The sequence below is a fragment of the Mustela nivalis genome (genome assembly GCF_964662115.1).
Source record: "Mustela nivalis genome assembly, chromosome: 2".
Classification (NCBI taxonomy): Eukaryota; Metazoa; Chordata; class Mammalia; order Carnivora; family Mustelidae; genus Mustela; species Mustela nivalis.
Window position 1 is genome coordinate 175,063,922 of NC_139021.1, and position 21,208 is coordinate 175,085,129.

Genomic DNA, 21,208 nt, shown 5'->3' on the forward strand with positions numbered 1-21,208 from the left:
TGGCGCTGGGAGCCCTTTCCCGAACGAACCTTCACAGGCTGTTCTGTGGGTAGAAATCTCACTGATTGCCTCACCAAAGGCCCCACTGCCAACTCAAAAGCATCATCCCATGCATATTCAGCTTCCCTAAGATACAAATCTGCCTCACAAAATATTTACTCAGCCTTTGACCCTGCAAGTGTAAACATATTATGACAAAGAACTCTAGAACTGAAAACCAGAGCTGCAGAAGGAAGACACATGGCTCTGAGCAAAGCTGCGATGCCAACGGAAGCGTCTCCAGCCAGGAATGGTGGGCTTTCTAGTGTCGGCAGCTCGGCCTGGCCTGCCGCCCTCACTGCCCCGCCTGATGAGCAGTCAGATCACTGCTCGCCATCTCCGGTCAGACGGGTGATGCTCTCTCTGGAGTGTGTGTGCTGGAGTCCTCTCTGGGCTAGGGCGACCCAAAGAACAGGCTGGCTCTCTCCCACCACTCCCCAGGAAGTGAATACAAAGAGCCAAGAAGAAAGGCAGGAAGTTCCTACCCACCTGGTTCCTGCCCTGCAGCTCTCACATCCCATCTGATTGCAACCCTGGATGTGATCTAGAGCAAGAAGCAATGTGCCTTTCTAGAACTCGGACTGTATATGCTCCAGAAAATGGGAGTAGCACCCTTCCCTGAGCTTTGAATGTTCATTTTGTTTTTGTTTTTGTTTTTCTCTTCATTTTTCTGTCTTCCTTATTCCCACATCTTCCTTGTGGTTTACTCTTAAGTAAACACTTGCCTCATGTCTTTTCTGCCCAGCCACCTCCCCACAGACCTGAGGCTACTACATTTGTCCCAGTTCTGCCAGACGGCTGGCAGACAACGACGCATGCCGGCCCCTCATCATGGGGTGGACATTTGTCTCTATAGCCTGCTGGCATCCTTTCTTCCAGCAATGGCTCACCGATCTTCTTCAAGTTCTCAGTACTCCCCTGCGGGAGTGCATGTGATCTGGATGGTACTGACCCCTTCCCTATCCTAGAGATCTGGTTATCAGAGGGTCACATCTGTCCTGGCCATAGGGTCAGGTGCATAACCCAAGTCAGGCCAAAAGAATTGGCTGATTCCAAGATGTCCTTACAAATGTTGAAAATAGTCAGGTAGACCACGCCTTGCGGATTCATTTAAATGCAAAGGACAGAGAAAAGGATCATAGAAAATTTAAACAAGAAAATGACATGATTTGATGGAGGCTTTTAAGGAATCCATCTGAGCACATGTGAGGAATGGCCAGGGACGCCTGGGTGGCACAGTTGGAGAAGCGTCCAACTCTTGCTTTCAGCTCACGTCTGATCTCAGGGTCATGAGACCAAGCCCTGTGTAGAGTTCCACACTCAGCATGGGGTCTGCTTGTGCTCCTCCTCTCTCCCTCTCCTTCTGCCCTTCCCCACTGCCCCCCTCCAAATAAAATAAATCTTAAAAAAAAAATGGACAAAGCTGAGTGAGTGATGGCAGTTGGAGCTGATGGAATCAAGAGAAGTGAACAGTTCCAAGATGGATGTTGTAGTTCAAATCACTTGCCCTCCTGCTCTCTCCAAGACAACATTCATGCGGGGGAAAAAAGCCCTCAAATTACCTTTGCACACTTTTCCCCCAGTGAAAACAGCAGAAGGGGTTGCTTAGGCCTGATCCAGAAAGTAGCTGTAAGTGTGTGGACCCAAATAGCATTGGGACAAAATGATGTCAGTTGTGGCATCTGTCATCGTGTGGCAAGAAACACCATTTGCAGAGTCCTCAGACCCAAGTTCTTTCCTAGGATTCATTCGGAGGATAGCAGGGGTGATGCTGGAGAGTGTGGTTTTAAAGCTCCTCCCACTTATGCTTATTACACTTACCTGACCACAGAGGGAAGAAAACCACAGGGACGCATGTTGGGCTGCTTTTCTTCAGCTGGATATCCTGAAGCAAGAAAATGTTAAGTGATCCCACTCATACAATCTCACACGACCCTTAGAGGGAAAAGGAGCATTCTTAACAATTATGGGTTGAAGTGTGTCTCCCAAAAAGATATGCCTGTGTCCTCACCCATGATACCTGGGAATGGGCCCTTATTTGGAAACAGGTCTTTGCAGCTGTAATTAAGGTGTAAGTTATGATGAGGTGATACTGGAGTAGGTTGGATTAGGCTTTGGGTTTTTTTTTTTATTTCTTTTTTTTTTAAGATTTTATTTATCCACTTGACAAACAATGATCACAAGTAGGCAGAGAGGCAGGCAGAGAGAGGGGGAGTGGAGAAGCAGGCTCCCCGCGGAGCAGAGAGCCCGACGCGGGGCTTGATCCCAGGACCCTGAGATCATGATCCGAGCCGAAGGCAGAGGCTTTAACCCACCGAGCCACCCAGGCGTCCCTGGGGTTTTTTAAATATTTTATTTATTCATGAGAAAGAGAGAGAGAGAGCACAAGCAGAGGGGTAGTAGGGAAAAGGAAGGGGAAAAGCAGGCTCCCCGCTGAGCAGGGAACCCGATGTGGGGCTCAATCCCAGGACCCTGGAATCATGACCTGAGCTGAACTCAAATACTGACCGGCTGAGCCACCCAGGTACCCCTGCAGGGTGGATTTTAGTCCAATCTGACTCATGTCCTCACACGGTGGAGACAAAGGGAGAGTGCCATGTGCCAATGAAGGCATGGACTAGGGTGAAGGCAAGGATTTTCAGCAACCACCACCAGAAGTTCTCAAAGAGAACACAGGCCTGCAACACCTGAATGCTGGATTTGGGCTTCCAGAACCATGAGAGAGTAAACTTCTGTTGTCTTATGCTTGCCCATTTGTGGTAATGTGTTAATGCAGCCCAGCAAACAGATACACTAGGGCTTTTAAATTGAAGCAAATTTGGGGTTTTTTTGCCGGAAGTTCAAATTTGGGTTTGGGTATATATATTTCAGATGTGTGAGAAGCACACCTTTCAGTACTTTCATGGATATACATAACTTTTATTTTTTTTTAATATTTTATTTATTTATTTGACAGAGAGCGAGAGCGATCACAATAATCAACTTGTAGGTAATCCAATGGCTCTAAATTCATATGTTTCAGTAGAAACCCTGAATGTAAATGAGCTAAATGCCCTGATTAAAAGACACAGGGTATCAGAATGGATAAAAAAAAAAAAAAAAAAAAGACCTGGGCGCCTGGGTGGCTCAGTGGGTTAAGCCACTGCCTTCAGCTCAGGTCATGATCCCAGAGTCCTGGGATCGAGTCCCGCATCAGGCTCTCTGTTCAGCAGGGAGCCTGCTTCCCCCCTCTCTCTCTCTGCCTGCCTCTCTGCCTGCTTGTGATTTCTCTCTGTGTCAAATAAATAAATAAAATCGTTTAAAAAAAAAAAACATCAATATGGTGTCTACAAGAAACGTTTCAGACCAAAGAAACCTCCAGATTTAAAGTGAGGGGGTGGAAAACAATTTACCATGCTAATGGATATCAAAAGAAAGTTGGGGTGGCAATCTTTATATCAGATAAATTTTAAGCCAAAGACTATAATAAGAGATGAGGAAGGACACTAAATCATACTTGAAGGGTCTGCTCAACAAGAAGATCTAACAATTTTAAATATCTATGTCCCTAATATGGGAGTGGCCAATTATATATACCAATTAATAACAAAAAAACAACAATAATGCAGTAATAGGGAATTAACACCCCCCTTCATTGAAATGGACAGATCATCTAAGCAAAAGATCAACAAGGAAATAAAGGCTTTAAATGACACACTGGACCAGATGGACATCACAGATCTATTCAGAACAGAGCAAACAGAATACACATTCTTTTCTAGAGTACATGGAACATTCTTCAGAACAGATCACATCCTGGGTCACAAATCAGGTCCCAACAGGTACCAAAAGATTGGGATCATTCCCTGCATATTTTCGGACCACAATACTCTGAAGCTAGAACTCAATCACAAGAGGAAAGTTGGAAAGAACTCAAATACATGGAAGCTAAAGAGCTTCCTACTAAAGAATGAATGGGTCAGCCAGGAAATTAAAGAAGAATTGAAAAATATCATGGAAACAAATGATAATGAATATAAAACTGTTCAAAATCTTTGAGACACAGCAAAGATGGTCCTGAGAGGAAAGTATATAGTGATACAAGCCTTTCTCAAGAAACAACAAAGGTCTCAAGTACACAACCTAATCCTACGCCTAAAGGAGCTGGAGAAAGAATAGCAAAGAAAGCCTAAACCCAGCAGGAGAAGAGAAATAATAAAGATCAGAGCAGAAATCAATGAAATAGAAACCAAAAGAACAGTAGAACAGATCAACAAAACCAGGAGCTGGTTCTTTGAAAGAGTTAATAAGATTGATAAAACCCTGGCCAGACTTATCAAAAAGAAAAGAGAAAGGACCCAAATAAATGAAATCATGAATGAAAGAGGAAAGATCAAAACCAACACCAAAGAAATACAAACAATTATAAGAACATATTATGAGCAATATTATGACAGTCCAGAAGAAACAGATGCATTCCTAGAGACACATAACCTACAAAAACTAAACCAGGAAGAAATAGAAAACCTGAACAGACCCATAACCAGTAAGGAGCTTGAAGAGTCATCAAAAATCTCCCAATAAACAAGAGCCCAGGGCCAGACAGCTTCCCAGGGGAATTTTACTAAACATTTAAAGGAGAATTAATACCTATTCTCCTGAAACTGTTCCAAAAAATAGAAATGAAAGGAAAACTGCCAAACTCATTTCATTGGGGCCAGCATTACCTTGATCCCAAAACCAGATAAAGACCCCATCAAAAAAGAGAACTACAGACCAATACCGTTGATGAACACAGATGCGAAAATTCTTACCAAAGTACTAGTCAATAGGATCCAACATTACCTTAAAAGAATTATTCACCACGACCAAGTGGGATTTATTCCTGGACTGCAAGTTTGGTTCAACATCCGCAAATCAATCAATGTGATATAATACATTAATAAAAGAAAGAATAAGAACCATATGATAATCTCAATAGAAGCTAAAAAAGTATTTGACAATGTACAACATCCTTTCTTGATCAAAATTCTTTGAAGTGTAGGGATATAGGGTACATACCTCAATACCATCAAAGCCATCTATGAAAAACCCACAGCGAATATCATTCTCAATGGAGAAAAACTGAGAGCATTTCTGCTAAGATCAGGAACACGTAAGGGATGTCCATTATCACCACTGCTATTCAACATAGTACTAGAAGTCCTAGCCTCAGCAATCAGACAATAAAAAGAAATTAAAGGCATCCAAATTGTCAAGGAAGAAGTCAAACTCTCACTCTTTGCAGATGATATGATACTTTATGTGGAAAACACAAAAGACTCCACCCCAAAACTGCTAGAACTCCTACAGGAATTTAGTAAAGAATATTTTATAGTTTATATTCAAGATATAAAATCAATGCTCAGAAATCCATTGCATTTCTATACACCAAAAGCAAGCAAAAGAGAAATTAAGGAGTTGATCCCATTTACAATTGTACCCAAAACCATAAGATACCTAGGAATAAACCTAACCAAAGAGGCAAAGAATCTGAACTCAGAAAACTATAAAGTACTCATGAAAGAAATTGAGGAAGACACAAAGAAATGGAAAAACATTCCATGTTCATGGATTGAAAGAACAAATATTATGAAAACGTCTATGCTACCTAAAGCAATCTACACATTTAATGCAATCCTATCAAAAAACTATCAATTTTTTTCAAAGAAATGGAACAATAATCCTAAAATTTATATGGAACCAGAAAAGACCCTGAATAACCAGAGGAATGTTGAAAAAGAAAACCAAAGTAGGTGGCATCCCAATTCCAGACTTCAAGCTCTATTACAAAGCTGTCATCTTCAAGACAGTTGGATACTGATGCAAAAACAGACACATAGATCATTGGAACAGAATAGAGAGCCCAGAAATTACCCTCAGCTCTATGGTCAACTAATCTTTGACAAAGCAGGAAACAATGTCCGAAGGAAAAAAGACAGTCTCTTCAACAAATGGTGCTGGGAAAATTGGACAGCTACATGCAGAAGAATGAATCTGGACCATTTCCTTATACCACACACAAAAATAGACTCAGAATGGATGAAAGACCTCAATGTGAGACAGGAATCCATCAAAATCCTTGAGGAGAACAGAGGCAGCAACCTCTTTGACCTCAGCCACAGCAACTTCTTCCTAGAAACATCACCAAAAGTAAGGGAAGCAAGGGCAAAAAATGAACTATTGGGACTTTGTCAAGATCAAAAGCTTTTTCACAGCACAGGAAACACTAAACAAAACCAAAAGACAACTGACAGAATAGGAGAAGATATTTGCAAATGGCATATCAGATAAAGAACTGGTATCCAAAATCTATAAAGAATTTATCAAACTCAATATTCAAAGAACAAATAATCCAGTCAAGAAATGGGCAGAAGAAATGAACAGACATGTCTGCAAAGAAGACAGCCAAATGGCCAACAGACACATGAAAAAGTGCTCTACATCACTTAGCATCAGGGAAATACAGATCAAAACCACAATGAGACACCACCTCACACCAGTCAGAATGGCTAAAATCAACAAGTCAGGAAACAACAGATGTTGGTGAGGATACAGAGAAAGGGGAACCCTCCTACACTGTTGGTGGGAATGCAAGATGGTGCAGCCACTCTGGAAAACAGTATGGAGGTTCCTCAAAAAGTTGAAAATAGAGCTACCCGACAACCCAGCAATCGCACTACTGGGTATTTACCATAAAGATACAAATGTAGTGATCCGAAGGGGCATGTGCACCCCAGTGTTTATAGCAGCAATGTCCACAATAGCCAAACTATGGAAATAACCTAGATGTCCATCAACAAATGAATGGATAAAGAAGTAGTGTGCATATACATACACACACACACACACACACACACACACACACACACAATGGAATACTATGTAGCCATCGAAAATAAATGAAATCTCGCCATTTGCAACGACATGGATGGAACTAGAGGAATTATGCTAAGCAAAATAAGTCAATCAGAGAAAGACCACTATCATATGATCTCTCTGATATAAGGAATTTGAGAAGCAGGGTCAGAAGTCATGGGGGCTAGGGAGGGAAAAAATGAAACAAGATGGGCTCAAGAGGGAAACAAGCAATAAGAGACCCTTAATCTCACGAAAAAAACTGAGGGTTGCTGGGGAGCAGAGGATAGATAGGGATAGGGTGGCTAGGTTATGGGCATTAGGGAGGGTATGTGCTATGGTGAGGGCTGTGAAATGTGTAAGTCTGATGATTCACAGACCCATACCCCTGGGGCAAATAATACATTATATGTTAATTAAAAGATTAAATTAAATTTAAAAATAAAAAAACTAATCTTTTTTTAAAAAATTGGAATTCACAATTATAAGCACATGTATAAACACAAACATAGACATACATGAAGACATATATACAACTTCAAATTATAGTTTCAAAATAGTATCCTACATCTATTCTAGTATTCTACTATTCTAATAGTATCCTACATCTATTCTACATCTATACTAGTTGCTTGTGTGGGAATCCTTCCCTTGTATTTCTCAGGGTCTTTGGTCAAGCAGATACTGGAAAACATATTAAACAAATGAACATCATTAGTAGCAGCGTATTGATAGAGATAGATGATTTTTTAAGGGGAAAGGCATTTGTCCAAGTAATCCTTAATTAAGGACCAAATCATAAATCAAAGAGCTGGGAGGGAAAGTGAGGCTCATGTCTAGTTTTCCATGCCCTATCCTCTATGTCATCCTGAAGCAATTCTCCCCCATTCTGGTTCTATGTGAGTATTGTGGGGCTCAGACAGAGAAGATAGATTAGATTATAGAAATCTTGTAGATACATACATTCACATATGTATATATAAAATATATGAGGATATATAATAACGTATGGAAATATATATATCTTCAACATGATAGAACAGGCAGAAAAATACATACATTGGGGCATGTATTAGTCCCATTTAGTTGGCCAAACATGGCCAGTCTCATTTTCAGCTATGAGTAGAGACTTGGATTTCAGTGTTCTAGAATCTCACTTTCCATGTTCTCCTGGGTTTCCAAAGTGTTTGCAACCACTCACATATTTCCCTCTTGCTCGATTGGAGGCCACCTGGATAAGTCATTCTCCTGCCTGAAGAGCCTGCAGAAAAAATGGTGACTAGGGCAGGCAAACCCTCAAGTTTCCCTACTCTCTCCTCCTCCTCCTTGAAACTGCCCCCCCCCAGTTGCTCAGTGAAGCTCTTGCCCCATGGGTGTGGTCCAAGGCTGGGCCACAGGAACAGGAAGCAGCCACTCCCACTCCCTCTGGATGCCAGGACCCTTGCAGAGTCAAGTTCACATGTGTAAGCCTGGCCCTTCATCTTCTGCCTATTTATTACTTTTAACGGGCACCATATGCAATCCATTGATTTTTGTTTAACGTTTTTCTTTTCCTTCCTGGACCTTCGTAAGCTCTTCCCACCATGGCAGGCAAACAAGCACAGCTGGGGAACACTCCCCATCATAAGAATCTGGTTCCTCTGAAGACTTCTCTTTGGATCCACATTTAGATAGGGGAAGAGTGTGCTGGGGGGGGTACGGGGGAAGTAGGGGAAGTGGATGTGTCCTGGCCCTGGCGGGAGTGACATCATTCTAACTTATCAAAGGGAGCCAGGGCTAGGATAAATTTATGGGAAACTGCTGTCTCTTCCAACCGCATACATGCTATCTCCTTTAATTTCATGATTAGTGTCATTTCATCATTGGAAAAACTAAGCCTCTTCCTGTTCAGTGGCATAAAGCTAATATAAAATCAAACATGTGGTTCCTGGAACTATTCACACAATGTTTTTGAAAAATTGACATAGTTCAATAGTTGGGCAATAAATTTCCTTCCTAATGAGACATTAAAAAGAAAGTGAACATTTGATGCGATGCCCAAGGAGAATTAGCTATTGAAGATTTATAGGCAATCTGTGCAAATACTGTCATTTTTGCCAATGAGTTTTTAATTTTGGTTTGATAATGTCCAGGTGTCTATATTTGCCTGTGATATTACATGCATAAAACTAGAGTAATAGACATATATTGTCTGTCTTCCACCTTGAACAGTACCTGTCCCATGGGCACGCTCACAGCAGAGTTATACAGATCTGTCCTCACAGTGACATACGTACAATGACACTAAATAAAGACAGGCCTCTAGCCACCCAAACCAACAGATGGCATGGCGGGAAAAAAAAAAAAAAACACAACTCCTTAATACAAGTTTTCCCTTGAGAAAGATGGCCTTCCAAACAAGGTGTGCAGAGCTTCTCTGCTGAGCCCAGGATACCTACCCATTCAGAATGTTCATGGCTTGAGGGCAGGCATGACCTATAGGAATATCTTGGGTCTTTCAGCAATAAGAGGCCTGGAATTCATTTCCTACTAATGTTCAGATAAAATCCTCCTTGTGTGGGATCTTTCTGGAAGCCTGGTTGTAACAGGCCTTCTATGTTGTCGTAAGGGAAGCTATAGTGACCCTCTTCTGTGTCCTTTGCCACCATTATGAACATTTGAGTGGCTTTGTGTATTGAGGTCTTCATGTAATACTGTTTTCCTGCCAGAAATATCAAATGGAAGACCTTGGGAATAAACTTCAAAGGTTTTGCTAATGATCAGTCACGTACACACTGCCCAAGCAAGAGGAGCAAAACCATCCATTCTTTAAGTTCAAGTCACCTGTTGCTATCCATATGGAGCCTGGGGTCAGAGGGTGACAGGTATGGTCTTTCTCCTCTATTACCTGCTCTCCCTCTCCTTCTAAAGCACAATGGGTCTTTTCTTCTAACACTGGGGGCACCCACAGTCACCCTTCTTCTGGTCTGCTGGGGGTCTCCAATGAAAAGTATAATATGTACACAGAAAACTCAGTTCTCCTACCAGATCATCTCTTCAAGCTCCCTGTGTTATCAAACTCTAAGAAATGTCTCTGGTAGAGACTAAGTGATAGAAACTATGTAAAACATGTAAGGTATTCTCCAGTCTTCAAAGCTCTAAACATATGGTAGAAAGGGAGGATGCCTATGGTAGTGATAATAATGGTGGTGTTGATGATGTTGATAGTCATGATGATGGTGGTGGTGGTGGTGATGGTGGTGTTGGTGATGGTGGTGATGGTATTGATAGTGGTGTTGGTGATGGTGGTGATGGTGGTGATGGTGGTGATGGTGGTGGTGGTGATGGTGGTGATGGTATTGAGGATGGTGGTGGTTGTGGTGATGATGGTGGTGATGGTATTGAGGATGGTGGTGGTTGTGGTGATGATGGTGGTGGTGACGGTGTTGGTGGTGGTGGTGATGATGGTGGTGTGATGTTGGTGATGGTAATGGTAGTGGTGGTCGTGGTGGTGGTGGCAGTGGTGGTGGCAGTGATGGTGGTGATGGTGTTGACAGTGGTGTTGATGATGGTGGTGATGGTGGTGATGGTGGTGTTGGTGATGGTGGTGATGGTATTGAGGATGGTGGTGGTTGTGGTGGTGACGGTGTTGGTGATGTTGGTGATGGTAATGGTGGTGGTGGTCGTGGTGGTGGTGGTGGCGGTGATGGTGGGGATGGTAATGGTGGCCCCAGTGGTAGTATTTCAGCATATTATCATTTCTTACCTTCAGGTTCCACATTCCTCTGATAAAATACCCTATTGCTTAACAGAAAATCTCTTCCATTGCCTGGTGTCAAACCTCCTTGTCTATGTTCCCCGGAGCCTCTCTGAGACTACAAGAGGAATCCTGCCTGGGCTTCTACTGGAAATGAATCTGCCAGCATCCTGACGTCCCCAAATACACAGAAATCATGGAAAGATAACCCTCCTGGCTTTCTTTACTCTTGTTACTCTCCCTAAAGGCTGAATGGCCACCCTGGAAGGGCAGAGCTGAGAGGGAGAGTCAGCAATGTGGCCTGAGGAAGCCTGTCTGTTTTCCCGCTGTCAATCCAGACTCAAACCACAAACCTGCCGGCAGCTCTGGTAGAAAGCTTGGTGCCATCTACTGGCCATCTCGAGTATGACACCCTGGAGGTTCCAGGGTCCTGAGAGGGGGTGTGTCTGGAGGCACACACCCTTAAGGAATCACCCGCTCTGCACAAGATGCTGTGTGTACTCTGAGGGCAGACAGTGGACAGACAAGGTCCCTGCTTCACAGGCTTCCTCAAAAATCAGGATCTGGGTCCGACTGGGGTCTCCTGGGGGAAAAATTTGGGAATGGGACTCAAGAACACTTGAGAAGGCCTTGAATGACGCAGGGTGCCTATGCACCCCAGAGTGTGCTCAGTGGAGGGCTAGGGGTGTGAAAACCCTGAGAGAAGCAGGGTACATTTTCTGGAGAATTTATTCCAGTCAAAGACTTGGAAGGAAAAACTGTAACAGTTTTAAAGATATTTTAAATTAAAACAAATGCATATGTAACATCAAGTATATGGCAGAATTTGTACAATTTTTAAAGACAACGAGCTATCACAGACATTTTCCACTTGCCACAGGCATCTGCTGCCCCCTGGAGGTCAGGGTTTCTAAGCGGCGGAAGTCTGAGTTGCAGCGCAAGTCGGCCCTGGGAGAGATGGTGGGGGGCAAGATTCAGATGAGAAAGGACCGCTCCCAGCCTGGAGAGGGGCCAGGAAAGAAGAGGAAGTGATTTTCAGTGCTGTGGCAGCCTGTGCCATGAAGGCACTGACATCCTAGGCTTCCTGCTCCAGTATGCTGCTGTCAGAGGCTGGATGTCGCCTGCAGCTGGAAGTTCAAGGTCAAAGGCACTGCCAGCCCAAGAGAAGGCTGACTCCATGTCACCACTCTCCAGCACCGTTACACAGGAGCGTGGGCAGGCACAGCAGGGCTTGCTGGCATCGGGGGTGATTGCAAACAGATGCCCCCTCCGGGAAACAGTGGCAGACGCCTGCACTTTCATCCACCGCTCTCCAGTCACTCCTGGTTTCCCGCTCGCGGTATAACCCCGGGCCAGAGAAGGGACCCCCACCCCATTTCGGCACGAAGGAAAAAAGAAAAGATTTTGCGATGCCTCGTCCCTCGTGTCAGTCGAAAGAGCTTAGGTCAGAAGGGGGACAACTGGTTAGAATTTGACCTCTTTTATTCCCCAAACATTCATGAGGTGAGGTGTCTTTCCACTGAGAATACACGCTCTGGAACGCCTTGACCATGGTCACTTGGTTCCTACACCGGGTCTGTTCGCCTAGTCTCTTTAAGAAGTATGCATATTTTTCCCTGTGGAAATTTCTACCCCACCCCCCACCCCCACTTGTCAACCACAAGCAGGGCATCGTTTAACTAATCATCATTTTCTCAGGATGACCAGGCCAGCAGCTGTCTTGCTATCTGTGCTAAGCATGCCCTTGGCTTTGGGAAGGAAGTCCACTGGGTGTTTTTTAGAGGTAGTGGGAAGAACTGTATGCAGAATTCCTCCAGTGAAGAGGTTTACCACTAAATCTTCTCTCTGCAACATAAGGCTAGACACAGCCTAAAAGGCCAGTGTCAACTTTTTCAGCTAGAAGAATGGAAATTATTTCCTAAAAGAACCTGACTGCTCCAGGGTCTAGGACATTTTGTTTCTGGTGTGTGCCTCCCCCCAACACACACACCCTGAGAAGACAATATATTATAGAGTTTTTTTGCAGACTCTGGGATCAAACTAGGTGCAGACCCCAGCTTACAGGCTCTGTAACACTGCACAAGTTACTTAACCTCTCTGGGCTCAGTTCCCTCACCTTTAGGAGACACTAATGGCACTTACATCACAGGATTGCTGAGGCTGAAGTGAGATAATCCATGTAAAGCTCCATGATTAGCACAGTCCCTGGCACACAGTAAGTGTTAGCTGTTGGGATTCTGGTCCTGTCCAGTCCAGCTACTTAACATGTCTGGCTCCTGATTGCCATCTCCCTGTTCCATGTCAGCCTTTGGTGTCTAAGTCTTTCCTGCATCTGGGCTCTCTACAACCGACTCCCAGTACCCCCTTGGACCCCACTCTGTTCCTCTGCTCCTGGCTTTCCACCCTGCAGGTCCTGGCACAAGAGGACCCATCTCTCCTGGAAGCTGTGACGCAGGGAGTAGACAGAGCCCACACAGCAGACAGAGCTCCTCCTGGGGCTTTGCCTATGACATGACAGTGCCTTGAGCTGCAAAGCCAGAGAGCAGGGATGACGTGGCAGCAAAATGATCCCACTCAGCGAGTTCAAGGCCTGAACTGTCACCTGACTCATGTACCATCAACAATCGCCTGATGAAAACAATGATCTTCTAAGGAGGGAATTGGGCATTTAAACAAGTGGCTTTCAGTATGCATCATGTTCAAAGCCTCCAACCTGTGGCTTTCATCCCTGATGGAAAGTCCTAGAGGACAAAATCCTCCCGGATTCTGCAGCCGGAGCCTACCTCTGCTCCTCAGACTAAGGGTGGATGGTGGCAGGCAGAGGCTGGGAATCTTCCTTGAAATCTAAATTTCTTTTCACTTGGCATAAGAAAGGCATGCAGAAAGAGACCTGGGTGTCGGGGTCCATCTTCCTTGGCTCCTTCCCTTTCATACTCCTGGGAGAGTCGAGGACTTGCTGCTGGCAATGTCAAGGGCCAAGGTAAGGCACCTGTGCTGGTTCCGGGCAGGTGAGATGATGCCGATTCGTGCAGTCCTAGACACGTGGTAGGGACTCACCGTATCATCTGTTAATTCAGAGAGAGATGTGTGCTCCCAGGAGAGGCTCATAGAAGATCATCCATGAGCCCAATCATTCTGAATAGCATTTACCAAGTACCCAGTATGAGCCAAATGCCAGACCAAGCCCAAAGTAACAAGACACAGGCTTTCTACTGCAGGGACCAATGGCTCAGAGGGAGGCCATACAGCAGGGAGGACTCAGGTGATGGGGATACCACAGCGAGAGTATGAGCCAATGGGACATTGCGCTGGTCGGCCTCTTTGGGGCCATTTGCCACCTTGAGCCTTCATGGCACTTTCCAAACACTTGCCTAGGAAGGGCCATGGTTCTGGTTACTGATGTTTGGCATACAGGGGTGCCCCTCAGCGTGATTACCAATTTTATGTGTCACATGCAGTGACCTACTTGGGACAGGCAGTAACAAGAAGTCTCCTATCCCACCCTATTTGAGCACCTGCTAAAATCCGGCTTGAAAAAAGCCCAGGAAGTGCCTGGGACAGGGCCAGGTCTTTGCAGGGGAGCTCAAGAACACACGATGGCTGTAAATTTGCTCCACGATACTCAGATGACAATAAGAAAAGGGCCACATTGAGAGTGATTATTAATAGATACGTTTTTAGTGACATCGAGTTACCTTTGAAGTCTTTCTTCCTGTAGACTCTCTCTATATTTCTGTTCAATGCTATTCTTAGGATTTTCCCTCTATAATAGAACCCCCCTTCATATTTCCTGCAGTGTCGGCTTGGTGGTTGCATAGTCTTTTAAGCCTTGCCGGTCTTGGAAACTTTTTCTCTCCATCCATTTTGAATGTCAGTCTTGCTGGAGAAAGTATTCTTGGCTGGCTGCATGTTCTTCTCATTTAGTGCCCGGAACATATCTTGCCAGCCTTTTCTGGCTTGCCAGGTCTCTGTGGACAGCTCTGACGTTATTCTGATGGGCTTCCCTCTGTAAGTAAGGCTCTGGCGGCTTTCAAGAGATTATACCTACAATTTTAATTCCTCGATTTGACTATCAGGTGTCGTGATTTTTTTTTTTTTTTTGGAATATATAATCTTGGGTGGAGACCGTTCAGCCTCTAGTACATGAACACTGGTTCCATTTGTGAGATTGGGAACATTTTCATGAAGGACTTATTCCACTATATCTTCTAGACTTCTTTCTTTCTCCTCCCCTTCAGGGATTCCAATAATTCTGACATTGAAATGCTTCATGGCATCATTTATTTCCCTGATTCTGTTTTCATGGTTTCTAAGCTGTTTGTTCCAGGCTTCCTCCTGATCCTTTCTCTCTGTTTGTCCTCCAGGTCACTAATTCTATCTTCTGTCTCAGTTACCCTAGCTTTGAGAGAGTTTAGATTAGATTGGAACTCATTGAGAGCATTGTGAACCTCCTCCTTGGTAGCTTTAAGCTCCGCCCTAACATTGTGAACATCCTGTCTGGTCGCTTTCAGTTCGGCCCTCATCAATTCCGTTTGGTCATCCATGGCTTTCTGCAACCTAGCTATTGTCTGGATAATTGTTAGCCTGAATTCTCTTTCCGACATATTGTCTAGACAATATGAACCATCTCAATCATGGTTCGAAAGCAGAGGTTTGTTTAGGAAGGTCATGTGACATCCTGGGGATTGTGTGGTGCCCCAAAAAATGGGGATAAGGCCCATCTTGAGCGTACAGGGTGTGCTCTGTTACTATTGTTCCTTTTTTTTTTTTTTTGAGATTTTATTTATTTATTTATTTGCAAGAGAGAGAAAGAGCACAAGCAGGGCATAGGGGTAGAAGGAGGAGGAGAAGCAGACTCCCCACTGAGCATGGAGCCTGACCCAAGACTCCATCCCAGCACCCTGGGATCCTGACCTGAGCCAAAGACAGATGCTTAACCAACTGAGCCATCCAGGTGCCCCACCATCCCTCCTTCTGCTAAGTGGCACTCCCGTGGGGCTGGCCGTCAGCCCTGCTGCCTGGCTAAGCACAGAGGTTCTCCACGGCACCTACTCCATGCAGTGAGGGGTCAGCCAGAGACTCCCTCTCCCTCTCCACCCCAAACCTTGGGTTTAGTAATCTGTCTAGAGCAGCCCAAAGCCATCCCCGCCTCTGGCGGCAGCAGGTCAGTAGGACCCAGGACCACAGCATTTGTGGACCATACCCCACGCCCCCTGAATCACATACACAAATCTATTATCTTCCTAGTCCTGGGGGAACCCAAGGGCATCTTCTGGCCCAAACCACTTCTGCAACCTCCCTTAGCTGCTCCAAAGACCTACATCCCCAGACAAAGCCAAGATGGACTGGGGGGTTTACCTCCCATGTGCCTGGCAGGTGCCATTTTGACTCTGAACTGCTAAAGCTGTTAAGCCAGGAGAGCCCTGCATGGGGATGGTTCAGCGGCGGCTCAGAGATGACGGAGGAAAACACCACTCATTCTCATGAGCCGTGAGGATAACATTTGTTTCAATAAACATCCTGTCCTGTGGTCACCCACAGGGTAAAACATTGCCCATGTATGTTTTTTAAATATTTACTTATTTATTTTTAAATCAGAGAGAAAGGGAGCACAAGCAGCAGGAGTGGCAGGCAGAGGGAGAAGCAGGCTCCCTGCTGAGCAAGGAGCCCCATGCGGGACTCAGACCCAGGATCCCAGGATCACGACCCGAGCCGAAGGCAGCCGCTCAACCGGCTAAGCCACCCGGACATCCCTGTTCATGTATGTTTTACACAGACCATACGCAAGCACTTAATTCCTGCTGCTGCGGTCCTGATTTTGTACTGCAATTAACAAAGTTCTCAAAGACTCTCAAAGACCCCGTTTGCCGCCACTTTCCATGAAAGCAGGTAGCTGCCAAAAAGACAATGGCCTTAGGAAAGTGTTACTGGGGCACCTGGATGGCTCAGTCAGTTGAGTAGTCATAGCAGCTCTTGACTTCCGCTCCTGATGTCAGGGTCATGAGATCGAGCCCCACATTGACCTCCACGCTCAGTGTGGCGTCTGCTTGAGATTCTTTCCCGCCACCCCTCCCCCACACTCACTTGCTCTCGCTCTCAGTTTTTAGTATATGTGCTGCCGAAGCGAGCACTTGCTCTTGCTCTCAAATAAGTTTTTTTAAGTGTTATTTGGAGCATGAAGGGAACATAGGGATTGTTTGTAAATTTTTGTTAACATTTTTCCCCTGCCTAAAAACAAAATATTTGCATATTATAAAATGTTCAAAATATTACAGAAATATTTTGTCTAAGAAGGAAAAATCTTCCAGAGTCTCACCTGTCAGAGTTAAATATCAGTAATGGCGTGGCGCCAATTCTTCCAGATACTTTTTCTCGAGAGGCATATTTCAATTACTTCTTAAAAAAATAAGATCATAGTACACGTGGAATCTTTTTTCAAGCAACAGATCTTGGACCTGCCAAAACAAGGAGATCTCCCTGCCCCAGTCTTCCTAAGAGCTGCGTGGTATTTTATTGTAAACACCATAATTTATGTGTAACCTGTCTTCTAGGGGCTGACATTTTCTCTACTCACATTACAAGTGAATCATGGAGGGGTTAAACGGCTTGCGTGGGGTCAGATGGATCTTTAGAGATAGACCCCAGACTCAAACTTCCCCTTGCCTCAGGCCAGAGATTGTTCCCTAAGTTTCTAATTTTTATTTATTTCAGTTTCCAAGGGCAGGAGCAGGGTGTGTAGCAGAGAAGGACTTTTGGGTCAGCTTTTGTCCCAGTGATTCCAGAGAAGATCTGAGGACAACCGGCTGTGACAGCTAACAGAATGCCAGCCAGGTCCTTTCATTAAAGAATAAGTTAGGCACATGCCATCCTACTGAATTAGTAAGAACATAAAGACAAAGAACATAAAAGAATCGGGGGAGGGAGGGGGACTAGTGTCTGGTCCTTAAATCAATTTTTGATAATGAGTGTCATATATTTAAATGTTCACACATAATCATCACATTAGCATTAACTATACCATCAAAGACAATCTGATTACATAATATGCTTCTTCATGTATCACCGCCATGAACTTGTTAATACATGTAATTATAAATGGAGAAGTAGATTGGGGGTATATCCAATAGAAGCCTCTGGAAGTCTGAGTGTGATTTCCTGCTGTTTCCCATCAACTTGAATGAAACAAAGCTAATGACTGTCCTGGCACCATGAGGCCAGGACACACTGTCTGGCTGTCCCTCCCAGGCCTCATAGCAGACCTCTTTTGTTGCTTTTCAGGGTGTTTGTGGTCTCTGTGGGTCTGGGTGGCATCCCTGGCCACAGGCTCGTGCCTGACTTCCCAGCTTCTGTGGGGGAGGGGTGGGGGAGGGGCAATAGGAGATTCCTGAGGGGTGCTCAGATCAACGGGAACTAAACCAGCAAGAACTGAAAACGCAGACCTAACTCTGGTCCTGAAACCTCAGGGGCTGAGCAGCTCAAATATTCCCCCACTGTGTACATGCTGCGTGTACTGGGGCTCCAACCCCACTAGACTCCCTATGGCTACAGATGCCTGTGAGGGCTCCCACGTCCTATGCTCGCCCACTATCCTCATCCTACTCTCTCTCAGTGTCCCTATATTCACACTTCTCTCTGCCACATGGGCTCCCAGACTCTAGGACATGCCCTGACTCTACTCACCAGACCACCACCCCCCGGACACTGATGCCCTCCCCACTGCACTCAGGCCCCACACCTGCTCCAGTCCTGCATGTCCCCGCCCACCCGCTGCAGAGGCCTCCCTTGCCTGGCCCCACTGGACCAGATGGTTTGGGATGTACGCAACTTGTTTCTATCAGACTGGATGCTGAAGGCATCTACTTTCATCGATACCAGCTCTTGGAGCCAACAGGTGCCTTCAAGGGGGACCTACTGGATATAAATGAGGAAATTTCTGATATTCAGTCTTGAAGACAACCCATGCCTATGGTGAGAGCAGTGTTGCATTATAGGAAGTGTTCAGGTCCTGGATTTAAAACCCCTTCTACCATTTACAACCTGAGCCACACTGAGCACGCCCCTTCAGTCTCCGGGTCTCCATTGCATCATCAGGCTTGTTTGACAATACTGTGCCAACCCTCTAGTACACGGCAGATGCTAATAAATGGCAGCACTATTTATTATTACTGGCTAATCATCAGGTGCACACACTGCACCATTTCATTTCTTTTTCTATCCGTGATTCTTTCAGTTAAAAAAAAGTAACCAAAACTGTCTAGAATATTTTCTGTATTTGTCAAGTTGCCCTTTAAAGATTCATCTAAAGTATTACCTTATTTTAGCAAAAGCTCAAATGATGAAAATTCCAACTATCAGTTTTTAAGACTGGTTTCTGTTGGTGTGAAGTTTCCACTGAGCCCCTGCATCGAACGCTCTCTCTCTTGCCCACGTGACTAGGGGCAATCTGTGCCTCCCCGTGCTCAGGCTGTCCACAACCTAGGTGTAATGCATCTCTGAGCTTCTCCTCTTTGAGATCCAGCCCAGAGAAGACCCATCAGTGGCTTGTTGCCTGGGTATCCTTTGGTGGAACTCCCTCTAACCTTTCAAATGGAAAGCAGAAATCCAGTAATGCAAGTCTTTACATTCATTTCGACCATGAGAAAAAACAAGGCAATTCCTCAAAGAGACCTTCTCAACCAAACCGTCACTGGGATGTGGACCTTGTGTCTTCCCTGAAATGGCTTTCAAGGTTGCTATTTGATCTTTGACCTTGGTGTGACTCTCACTCCAAGACTGGGAGAACACCAGTTTGGTAGCCACACTCAAAAGAACTGGGTTTCAGCTACTGCTCCCATGATATGGAGAAAAGGAGGTCAGAGTTGAGAATCATGGGGAAGGAGAACAAGTCTTCAATATCACCCCAAATTTTGCTTCTCTCACCGTTTCTTAGCTCAGCTCACTGGGTAGATCAGTTGCCTGAATTTTCATACGTGGGCACTGCAGAGCTTCGTGCACATACCCAGCTTGGTGGGGGGAGACGGAGTACCCTATGAGCAGAGGGGCTAACCCAATACTTTGACTGAAACTAGAACTCTAGTTAGAATGATTTTTAATGGTGGAAGGCAAAGACATTCACAAGCCTCTTTCTTCAGGGGCACCTGGGTGGCTCAGTCAGTTAAGCATCTGCCTTTGGCTCAGGTCACGATTCCAGGGTCCTGAGATCTAGTGTCACACCGGGCTCTCTGCTCAGCAAGAAGTCTGCTTGTCCCTCTCCCTCTGCCTGCCACTCCCCTTGCTTGTGATCTCTCTCTCTCTGTCAAATAAAAAAATAAATACAGTCTTTAAAAAAAGACTCTCTCTTCAAAGGAAATCTTTTGTGAAAGCCTAGTACACAGAACAGGTGATAGAAAAGCTAGTCCCGTATTGTCCAGGTCAGGAGAAAGTAGCCAGATTCAGACACATAGAAAAAATCAGATATAAAGCTAGTCCTATCCTCCTGAAGTTGGAAAACTACCAAGAAGAGGATGGGGTGTGGGTTTTGGATTCTGAGAAACCTCAGTTTGAATACCAAACCTACCTATTTACTAGTTATTTGCCCAAAGGTAAGTGATTTCACTTCTCCCAAGCAAGGCTCCTAGTCTGTAAAATAGAGACAGTAATACTGATCTTACCTTTTTCTGAGCAGCTGTGATAAGGATTTTCACAATCACAAGAAAAGCATCCTGCTCATCGCTGGTGCAAGAACTGTGGGTTTCTCAAGCATTTGGATGTTTTCTCCAAATTTCTGACTCATTTAGCTCTTATCCAACAGTTGAAAACTTAGTTGCCAAATCAACCCTTGTTGTTTTAATTGCCTTTTCTCTATTAAAAATGTTTCCATGTAAGACTCGGCCTCCACAGCCCTAAATCCTGAGCTATCATTATTCTGAAATAGCACAGTGGGACATAGATCATATTGAGAAGTATTAGGCTAAACAGAGCTTTTAATTGCAAATGGAAGATAAATGAAGATGGGCTCCTCTATGTGTGTGCACACGGAAATTGACAGCCCAGATGGTGATAGGAAATTGAAACTGCTACCTGCAATGCTTGATATGAATTACAAACTGATCTTCCATAATAGCCCAAATATCTCTAAAGACGTTTAATGTAACCATTCAGTAGCACACCCTTTGTAAAAAATAAATTTGCTTTACTGAATGTGTAAATGGATTAATTGATAGAGGATCATGGAAGCCTTTGCCACAGTGTTGATAATCTTGTTAATAAAACATCATGAAATTTTTCTAGGGGAAAAAAATTCAGTTTTCTGATTTTAACCTTAACAAAAAGGGAAAATGTTCCTTGCAATGACAGCAAAACTAAGAAAAGCAGGAGAAAAGCATAAATCAATATAAAAAGTAGGCATTCATTAATCAGAAAACAGGATTGAGAACATGGTAAAATAAACAAATGTCTAGATAATGTGATCAATGGAAAAGAGAAAACAGATACTGAGAATCAGGAATCAGCAAAGGGATATAAACAAAGATCTAGAAGTTACTTTAAATCATGGAGAATATGTATAACTCTGTAATG

At 44.4% G+C, this 21,208-nt stretch overlaps 1 protein-coding gene across 1 annotated transcript in view; it reads right to left on the reverse strand.

The window, feature by feature from the left end:
* LOC309859535 (uncharacterized protein) overlaps window positions 1–21,208 on the reverse strand; it is a 77,311-nt gene that overhangs the window by 33,372 nt on the left and 22,731 nt on the right. Inside the window, exon 3 of the mRNA XM_082720269.1 lies at window positions 1,861–1,924. Coding sequence (XP_082576395.1) covers window positions 1,861–1,924 — 64 coding nt within the window. The remainder of the gene's footprint in view (window positions 1–1,860; window positions 1,925–21,208) is intronic.